The sequence below is a fragment of the Phragmites australis genome, chromosome 18 (genome assembly GCF_958298935.1).
Source record: "Phragmites australis chromosome 18, lpPhrAust1.1, whole genome shotgun sequence".
Taxonomy (NCBI): Eukaryota; Viridiplantae; Streptophyta; class Magnoliopsida; order Poales; family Poaceae; genus Phragmites; species Phragmites australis.
The window spans coordinates 24,417,463-24,427,853 of NC_084938.1; the positions used below are offsets into that span (position 1 = coordinate 24,417,463).

The 10,391-nt window shown below is 44.2% G+C and overlaps 1 protein-coding gene across 1 annotated transcript; it reads right to left on the bottom strand.

Moving 5' to 3' along the window:
* Positions 1-4,894: 4,894 nt before the first annotated feature.
* LOC133899033 (uncharacterized) lies at positions 4,895-9,491 on the bottom strand. The gene is made up of 2 exons (XM_062339931.1): positions 7,134-9,491; positions 4,895-5,069 (listed from the first exon to the last, which is right to left on the bottom strand). The coding sequence occupies exon 1, from the start codon at positions 9,419-9,421 to the stop codon at positions 7,304-7,306; it is 2,118 nt and encodes a 705-aa protein (XP_062195915.1). The 5' UTR covers positions 9,422-9,491; the 3' UTR covers positions 4,895-5,069; positions 7,134-7,303.
* Between the last annotated feature and the right edge of the window lie 900 nt (positions 9,492-10,391).

Genomic DNA, 10,391 nt, shown 5'->3' on the forward strand with positions numbered 1-10,391 from the left:
ACGATTTAATGCACTATCTTACTATTCTGCTCTATTGTTTCATTTGTCTAGTCTCATCCAGCTATCTGTGACTTCATAGAATGGTTGAATATGGATCAAAATAAGTACCAGAAGCAGTAGGTCAACATGAAGACGATGTGGAGGAGGAAAGCTTACGAACGTCACGAGTAAGAGCAACATCAGAAGGAACAATGAATGAAACAATAAGAGGAGGGGTGCATCAGGATGGCCGCAAATGAGCGCACCACGGCTGAAGCACACAAAGCAGAGAGGAAATGGAAGTGAGAGTGGGCCAGTCGTGCTAAGGGTAGGGCCCCGATGCCTTGAGAAAGGACAAATATCCTAGGTGCACTCCGTAGAGAGTATCTATTGTAACCCAACATATTTTTATTCTGTAAGGTATGTTAGGATTAACAGTGACATGCTATTATGTTAGTATTTAGGTGTACCATACATGCTATCTTCATCTCTTTATGGTTATCAGCGTATGTAACCTCCATACCGTGTTCTATGATAATTGTGATTCACAACTACTATTGTTCGTAAAATTAAATTTTATGTCTTTCTAACATTACATCACTAAAAAATTACTCACACAAATTTAGATCAACTAAATAAATAAATGTTGACAAAATCACGTCGAACCAAAATTAGGAAAAAAAATGAACCACTCCGAGATGCCGTTAGCCTCAGCCTCATTACAAAACATCCACGTGTCTCATTGTCTCAGCCTCGCATTTGCTATTTTCGAACGAGTGTGACTTCTTCTGTAGGATGTACACTGAGTTCTGACTGTGCTCATTAATATTTCCTAATTTTTTATTAAAAACCAAATAAAAACAGACGTAACCTGTCGGCACGCTTGTCGATATTCCAATAATCGATAGGCATGTCGGTATTTCACGTGCCAACAGGCCTGTCAGCTGTCAACTGGATCAACACCCATATCGGTGTCTGCCCAGTGGCTTGTCGGTATGTGGAATACCGATAGTCCTTTTCTCCGCATTTCTCGTGCCGATAGGCCCCCGAGCCCAGTGTTACGTAGCATGTTAGCATGCGGAGTACCGATAGGTCTTTTATTTGTACTCTGCATACCGACAGTTAGCTAGTCTTACAATTTTGTTTTTCTGACTATTATTTTATAATTTTCCAATAAATATAATATTATTAAAAAATATCTTGTGGATTTTCTGACTTCTAAAAATTAGAAATCAAATTAAACTGTTTAAAAATTAGTTTTTAGAAAAATAAAAAGTTAGTTTCAGTAAAAATAAATTAAAAATTAAGAAGTTGGTTTAAAGTAGTTTTTCTAGTTTTTGATATGCTAAAAAGCTAAAAATTTATTATAAAAATTAATAGTCAAAATTTAGAGGCCACAAAAATAGCTTTCAATCAAAAGGAAAAAAAAGCTCAGCCCACCTAACCTTACGTTGGCTAGTAATTGGTTTTGAACGGGAGCCTAGTCGCGAGCGAGGACGGGGGCACGTGGACAAACTGTACATGACAAGAAGGATTGGCGTGCTTCTATTCTGGGAGTACAGCAGTTGTCCCTAGCAATACGCATCCTGCTCCGAGAGAAAGGTCGGTGCCTTCTCAGAGGCTCTTGGAGCTCGTGAGTCGTGAGATGAATCAGTCAGCGTTCACGTGATGTGACATTTCACGGAGCCGTGCGAATTCGGCGTCGCAGAATCCTTGCTCCTGCTGGCTCAGAATCGCCCTAAAGTTGATGTCTCTCGTAGACACAAACGTAGCAGTTAGTAGGTCCGCACAAAACGCACATAACTTGTTATGATTTATATGTAAACTCACCCAGGGACGAACCTACTGCTGGAATTTATACAAATTTCAATGTTTATGCTTTTGGGCCGTTTTGGACTGCCAGGATTGGGCCTCCTGTCTGTTTCGGCCCAGGCCCATTTTGGGCGTCGTATAAATATATCTTCTAGGGTTGGAAAGGGAGATTTTTCTCCCTGACTGCTTCGTCCGATGGTTCCTGGGTGCTGGCGGCGGCAACAGCTTCGGCCGATTCTCCGGGCGGATTGGTTGGTTGCAGCAGCACCAGGAGTTGACGGTTCGTTGGGTGGCCGCGAGAATCTCGCAGGGAAGCTTGCGCCGGTTCTCTGCAAGGAGGATAAGGCCCCTATTTTTTTCCCTCTCCCTCTTCCTCTCTGTGTACGATGGCATAAACTTGGCTGACTTCTTCCCCTGTGCTCTTTCTCGGGGTTGCACCGGGAACTAGATCCTGAGTCTTCTCTCGTGTTTTCTCTGGTGCTCTACCCGAGAGTGAGCGCTTTGTTGGTGGCCGGAGCTGCAACGTTGAGGCTCAACCGGATTGCGGTGGCAGTTCGGTGCAAGGCTTTGTATCTCTGATCTCCTCTCACCGCCGGCAACGGAGGGTGATTGGTTTTCTGGGTCAGCGGCTTGCTAGTCGTGCCTAGCCAATCTTCATTTTGATTTCGATCAAAATCTTCACTGTGAGTTTTTCTGCCTCCTACTCTGGTCAGCATGCTCTATGATGATAATATATATTGAGATTGGGCTATTAGATGGGTACAATAGCTAGAGGTTTGTGATCTGGACAGTGTGCTGAAGTCTCTGATGTATTCACCTTGGCATAATCCTGCTGAGTAGAGGATAGTTGCTGCAGTCTTGTGCGCATATCTGGATGTATGCTGACTGCAATCCTATACGCATTTGTTACTGATTGCGCTTATGGCATTGTCAGTATCTGTTTAGCATGCTTTGTGATGAACATATATGCTGCTATACTCTGAGATATCTAGTCATTCCATACTGCTAATGATCTCATGTGCTGGACAACCTGGTTGGCTCTCTGATGGCTAGAAGGATTATGTAAAAGGGTTCTTTTCGGTCACTGTCCAGAACGTAATTTAATTTTCAGTCCAGATTCTCTAAGCTAGTTGAGAATTCATTAATAGCCCAATCTATGATAAAAAGAAAGAACAATTTGGAAGCAAGATTCATATGTCTTGGGGCCAATTGTTACATAAATCTGAGAGCACTTTATTCATTTTTAATTTACTGTTGTCAGTATGTTGTGCAGATCATACTCATATGCTTTATTTTGATATTCAGCTATTGTTGGTACACATGTTTGAGGTGTTTTCTGCTGTTAGACTTATTTCTTTCAGCTCCTTAATCCTGTGTATAAATAGCTCAAATATCTGGTATGTTATATATATAGTTGGAATAAGGTATATGCTCATTATATGGCACTATATTATTCTACACCTACGACCCATGATAGGGACTCTAGCACGAAGCTTGATCCGAGGAGCCCATATATAACCTCTTCCCCCTAGCTCCTTAACCCTAAGGTCAAGTGTCGACCTCACCTTGATGTGCAGATTGCTTGGCTTGATGGCATCGATTTGGCAAACGACAAGTCCCTATGACCCTAGCAGCTGCGACGGCATCCACTCACCCTGGCCTTGGCGGGCGGTGGTGACACTCACTCATCTTAGCCCCGGTGGGCGACGACGACATCCACTCACTCCGTCCTCGGCAAGCGGTAGTAGTCATTGGCAGATCCCATCACCCCGAACCCTGGCCTCTTCAGCAGGTGGCCGCTGGATGTAGGTCCCTAGCGGTCAGCGAGCAACAAGGCAGTGACGGGCCGATGGCTCGAGGCAGCTAGGAGTTGTGGGTCCATGGTCCGCCCTTGTCGACCCCATTAGGTGATCTAGTCTCTGCCTCTATGGTGATTTGGTGATTAATAAAGACATGAGGATCGAAGACTGAAGACTGAAGTGGTGAGCCACCGTCAGCCGTGAGCGCGTGACCCACTGGCCCGTGAACATAAGAGCATTGTCTATTTATCATTTTGTCTAAATCTAATATTTGAGCAATATATTTGATTGATATTAATATTAGACTGTAGTCTGTAGCTGTTTAGAGCATTATTTAATATAATCTGATTGAATATTGATAATCTTATTATCTGATGTCGTAGAGATTTAGAGATGGAGAAATATTTTTTAAAAGATGTCTAAAAAAGCTTAGTAACTAAGAAAGCGGCGTTGAGCAAAAGAGAGCACATGTTAAGTTAAATATGGATAATATTGTTGCTAATCCAAAGCTACGGAAGTTAATTAAAGAGTTCGATTATGACATTAGAGATGAAGCTAGAAGAACATTTTTGTCTATGGTTCTATGTCAACCAATTGACCATAATTTTTCAAGGAAGACTAATGGAGGGCAAACGAGCGTATTTGTAAAAGGATGGTTCAAAAGATATGATTAGCTAGAGTATATTGAAGCGTTTTCAAGCTTATAAGGATTGCATGACCCAATTACCCAAAACATGGTATGTTTTGTATTTTTGAATTTGTCATGTATAGTTTTATCAATTATCTAAGTATGATAAATTTTTCATGTGTTTATCAATTTTTATGTGTGAGATTGTACTTTTGGTAGCCTAACTTTAAATTAAAAACCGATGAAAAATTTTGTGCTTAGATATTAGCATCCCTTAGTTTCAATCCTGAGTTGCTACTGAACCCACAAAAGGTTTCTAGCCCTATGACACCATGGTCCAAGAAGTCGCAGGCTCAGCCTTCAGATCAAGAGCGATGCAACACTCCCGGACTTAAGAGGAACAGAAATGCTTTCCTCCAAAGCCACGCAATCACCAATATACACAGGACATAACAAAACAAACAAGAGACAGATCATGCTCTACAATTTGCAAGCTCCAGCTATATAATCAACCTTCCACTACTGCACCATGATACCAAACAGGTCCTGATTTCGAACATTCCCACCAACCACGAAACAAAATCAAATTAACCAAACAGCAACATCTATCGATCTCCCGACAATGATGAACAACATGAACGCTAAAATCATTTGTCCACCACCAACAGAGAAGAAATAAGCAAAGCAATGGTCATAATACAGACCGGTTTATCATCGATGCAGGCATTATACATAATTAGATTTTTATGTCTTTGTTCCAGACTGTTAGGAAAACTTAAAAATACAAGGCATCAACTATCATCCAGGGAAGACGATCTTCATGTGGCCGAACAGATTCCAACCGCATATAGCTGCAAATGAGAAAACAGCCATGAGTGACCTTCAAAGGAATAAAAAACAATGCACAAATAAAAAATTAAAGATGCAATGTAGCAGTAAGCAGCATGGAAAGAACATTTTTAGCACAATAAATCAGGGGAAACATAATACAGCTTCGTATGAGGAACAGAGCACATGATGGTAAATAGAAGAACTGATCATAGCAGTGGCAAGTGCCCTCCACAATCCATCCATTAATTTTACAAGAAAAACAGTTTTGCCCCATAATCTGAAATCTTTCTGATGCATTACAGCACAAAGTTTGGAAGATTGCAACCTAAAGCATATAACCTAATGGTATTTATTTCACATTGGCAGAAACTCCAAATGTTAGCAGCTCCAAGAGATCTGGAACTAAGCTATTCCGCAATCTCTTTTGCACACAGGTACTCTATAGATTTTATACAACTAAATGCATCAGAATCAAGTAAATAAAGTAGTTTATAAGCGCAAATTTTGCAGAAAACCTGAAGACATGTATTTCAGGTATAGCCAGCTACACATTTGACCTAACAAAAGCAATTCAGAGCAGAAGCAGTACAAATCAACAAAAAATTTAACAGAATCACATTGAAGCAGGTTAAACATAGCCACTCTTAATAATACATATGTAAGTCAAACATCAGCATGCATCACATCAACAATAAGCTATGAAAAAACGGTACTCAGGGAATGCAAACTGGGCTACAAAATAAACATCACTGATGTCAGAAATGAGATCATGTATGCTTTAAGCTTCACGGGGAAAGGAAAAGGTTAAAGAGAAAAATGGCATGGCATAAACTTATCAACCTAAATTGATTAACACAAAAATTAGTAGCAAGAAGAAAACATAACACATGCATATCAACAATCTCTAGTAAGTTAGTTCTTTCCAAGTGGCCTACTGAAGTTTACATAGCACCTTTTTTTCAATGTTGAAATAACTTAAGCAAAAGTACAAACCAATTAATTATAATTTTTGGGTATAGCCAACTTTCTACAGTAGTTGCAGAAGCAGCTCTGCAGCCAACATAGTAGGCTGTCAGAAATAGAATTACGAAGCTGCTTCGAGAAAAGGTAGGTGGCCAGATATTCCAAGGTAAACAGGGGTGAAGGTTCACTGTCTACACATGGAACCAGACCAGCTTCCGCAAAATCCTTCAACATATGTTTCTACACTCCAATTAGCAAAAATCATATTGGAACAATTCATTTCATGTTAGTATGCCTAAAATCTAACAGGTGCTTGAATTATACATTTTTGTGTGTTCCTAAGGCTGTATGAATACTACCATAGGTAAGCTAATGTATATAGTATTTGGATTAAAGGAATTCCTACAAGAACAAGTTCAGAATTTCATTGTCGAAGCAAACAGCTATTGCATTGCTCAGCAACGATTCAAACAAGTTGTTGGTTTGTCGTAGAAACCCATGGGTGCAGGTATAATGAAATGTTCCCGGTTTCAGTTACTGAAACCTTATGCACTCTTAACAAAAGGGCAGCCAGCGCTACTTACAAGGTATTGCATTGTACAACAATATATCCTTTACAAATTTCCTTTCCATATTACATTTAGGCAGCCAAACTGATTACAAACAGGGATCTAACTGATGAAATAACAAAAATTACATTCCTCGTCTGAAACAAGGACATTGTGTTACAAATTTTTGGCTTAAACAGCGCCATGTAGCTATAAAGAAAAATAACAGAACTAATTTTGTGTACAAAAAATGTTACATGAACATTAGTACAAAAATATATGTTACATGACAAATCACAATATGCCAAAACCGTGAAACACTACCTAATGGTTACATTCCTTTGTTTTAGACAAGAGCATTATGTTACAATTCTTAGCTTAAACAATGCCGTCTAGCTACAAAAAGTAGCTACCGAACCTAATGATGTGTACATTCAATGTTACATGAAGAATGTCGGTACAAAAAAGACTGTTACATGACAATATCAATATGCCACAGCACTACCTAACAGTACAACTAAAAAGAGAGTTACAATTGAAAACAAAGAGGAGATCAGATTAAGCTTAACTTACATCTCAGATTATTGCTACGACACATAGCCGGAGACACATGCAGTTAGAATCCACCATGGCTACAATCAGTAAGGAATTGCTAATTCCTGCTGAACCATGCCAGCAAGCAAAAAAAGATGCTGCCCTGGATCGATGTTGCCTCTATAGTGGATGTAGCTTGCCCAGCTACACTACTCAGGCGTCATCCGCCTACGCTTAGAATAGTCTACTTCCCTCGATCTGCTGCGTATCCCAGATGACCTCCCCCTGTCCCAATCTTCATTGCGCTCTGAATCACGCTCCCTGTGCCTGTAATAATCACCATGGCGATCTCTGTCATCCCTGTGCCTATCCCTCTCCCTATCTCTCTCCTTATCTCTGTCCCTCTCTCTGTCTCGGTCTCTGTCTCTCTCCCTATCACGATCTCTTTCCCTCTCTTTGTCATAGTCACGGTCCCTCTCTCGGCCCATATCCCGCTCATCCCGGTGCCTCCTCTCTGGCCAATCTTGTGCAGGGGGCATATCCTTCTCCCTCTCTCGCCTCCTCTCTGATGCACCAGACCACTCCCTTTCCGGTGGCCTCTCCTTCCCATGGCTTCCCCCTTCCCCATACTGCTGATCAGATGCTGCGTCATCCCCATAACTTGATTGTTCCTCCCCACCCCAACCCCCCATGCTGGGATCAGGCCACATCCCCATCCCCATCCCCATCCCACCAGCCCCCATCCCGCCACGTCCAAAGAAAGCCGGGTTTACATGTGGAGCAACTGGCGGAAATGGTTGCATCAACCCAGGAAATGGACCGGCTCCTGGTCCACCAGGGAAACCGCCAAATCCACCACCCATCCTTCCCATGGCGCCATAGCCAGTAGGATCAAAACCCTGACCCAGCATTCCCCCCGGAGCCAGCATTGGTGGTGGTGGTGCAACCATGCCAACATTGCTCATGATCCCCCGGCCACTTGCTGGACCCAATCTATTCCCCCGGCCAGGACCTCTATGCCCCATCCCTCCACCACCTCTCCCCCAATTTCCACCACCTCCTCCTGCACCACCACCAGGTCCACCACCTCCTCCACGACCACCACCATAATTACCACCCACCTGGGGCGCTCCAGCAGCACCGCCCCCTCTACCACCCTTGGGCTGCATAGACGATGTCTGTCCAGTCATGGCCTGCTGATTCTTCAACTGTGCCTCACCCATGCGGCGCACAGTGGTCGGTGTGGCGAATGCCACAACACATGGGCGGCCATTGAACAGGTGTCCGTTCATGCCCTCCTTGCAGGCAGTGGCGGCACCAGGGTCGTAGAAGTCAACCTGGCAGTACCCCTTGGACTTGCCGCTGGCCTTCTCGTCGAAGAACCTCACCTCCTTCACCAGCCCATAGTTGCTGAGCTCCGCCTCCAGATCCGCATCGGTCGTCCACCAGTGGAGCTCCCCCACGAACAGCGTCGTGCCACCGGGGCCGTCGCCCCCGCGGGCAGCGGCGCCGTTTCCGACCACGACGGGACCGCCGCCATAGTTCCCTCCTTGGCGCTGGAACCCGTCTCCCTGCTGGATCTGGTGGTGCTGATGCGGCGCAGGCGCAGGAGCGGCCGGTGGCTGAGGCGGCAGCGGTGGATTCGGCTGGACGGTAGGGTGGCTCAGAGCCGGCGCCAAAACAGGAGGAGCGTGAATATTCTGCTGCGGCGGGGCCTGCGGTGGCGGGAGGGCGTGGGGCGGTGGCTGCTGCGGCGGCGGCGGCGGCGGGGGCTGGGGCGGGGTAGGGAGTTGTTGCTGCTGCTGCTGGTGCTGCCGCTGCTGCGGTGGCGGGGGATGCTGAGGCGGCGGCGGCGCGTGGGAGGAGCGGAGGAAGCCGTCGCCGACGTTGACGTCGTTGTAGAGCTCGTCGAAGTCGTCGTCCTCGCCGTAGTACTGGTCAACGTCCTGGACGGCGGAGATGGCCTCGCTGCGGTGGAACGCCGGGTCGCCGTCGGGGTCCATGACGAGCGGCGGGCGGGCTCTAGGGTTAGGGGTTGCGGGGTTGGGAGGGGTGGATGCGCGAAGGGGCAAACCTAGGCGGCGGAGGAGGGAGGGAGGGGCGGAAATAATTTGGAGCCGGAGCCTTGCGGCTTCGGGACTCGGGTCGGGAGGTCTCGGCGTCGGCTCGTCCGGCACGAGCGCGCGCTGTGGGGGCCCAGGTGTCGGTAGAGGGCGGGGAGACGGCGCGCGATTGTTCGGTTGGACTCGGACGGCACCGGAGTGATACGGGCCGGTAGGCATGTCAGTAGGCTGTAGCTGAGCAGCGCATTTGAGTTCTCTAATCATCTCCCATCGATTTTCATTAGGACTTAGAATTTCTTTACGAAGAGGTTTTCTTTCAGCATTTTAATGATTTTTTTTAGTTCTTATTATGTATGAATTCTTAAGATTATTTTTTTTAAACGGGATTTTCTCTTTTTTTTCTTTCACGAATCTTTTTAAATGGATGTTATTAAAGATGAGAAAAAATAAAGGGAATAGAAACAGAAAGAGGAATTGAAAAAGAAACGAAATGAAGAGAATATAGTTGGGGATGGCCTAACGAGGTTTGAGCTCGTTTCAACGGAGGCTCGATTCGACTCGAATAGGCTTATTAATTATTAAAATTCATAAATTTTCTTTTTATTCCTAATTAAATATATAAATTATTAATAGATAAGAGGTTCGTGAGCTTTGAACCAACTTTAAGCTTGGCTTGTTTAGGCTCGCAAATTTTAATCTAGTCTCGAGCTCAACTTGAATCTTAAATAAGTTAATCTTGAATTGAGCTTTTAGCAAACTGAATTTAAGTAGCCCGTGAACTTCGAGTTTTTTTTTTCCTACATATTAGGACGTGAAGCCGAGCAGAAGTTATGAGCCTGTATTTGGCCCACTTGTAAGGAAGAACATAAAGCATAATAGCTCACGAACTTTTTTTTTCTAAATCCAGTATAACACGCTAACGTATTCATATACTCACACAACGTCTACTGACAATTAGAGATGCGATGCTTGAAGTTTGACGAAGTCATCATATACATCTCATTATAGATAGATATACGGAATTATATTTTCTTCTAAAGATAACTTGTATCCCTGAGCTTCGGATTAATAGCCTGCGACTACCACAGAAAGAGACATCTGTTATAGTGAGATATATAAATCTAGAGTTTAATGTATGATGGATAGGGTACAACAGGAGCTTATGTAAGGCGTATGAAAACATGCGGGCAGCACGCATACGCCCTCGTCTGCGCTCCGACGTTTCCAAGACCTG

Excerpts from the sequence above, each read along its gene's own strand:
- LOC133899033 (XM_062339931.1), bottom strand. The coding sequence starts at position 9,421 with ATGATTAGAGAACTCAAATGCGCTGCTCAGCTACAGCCTACTGACATG.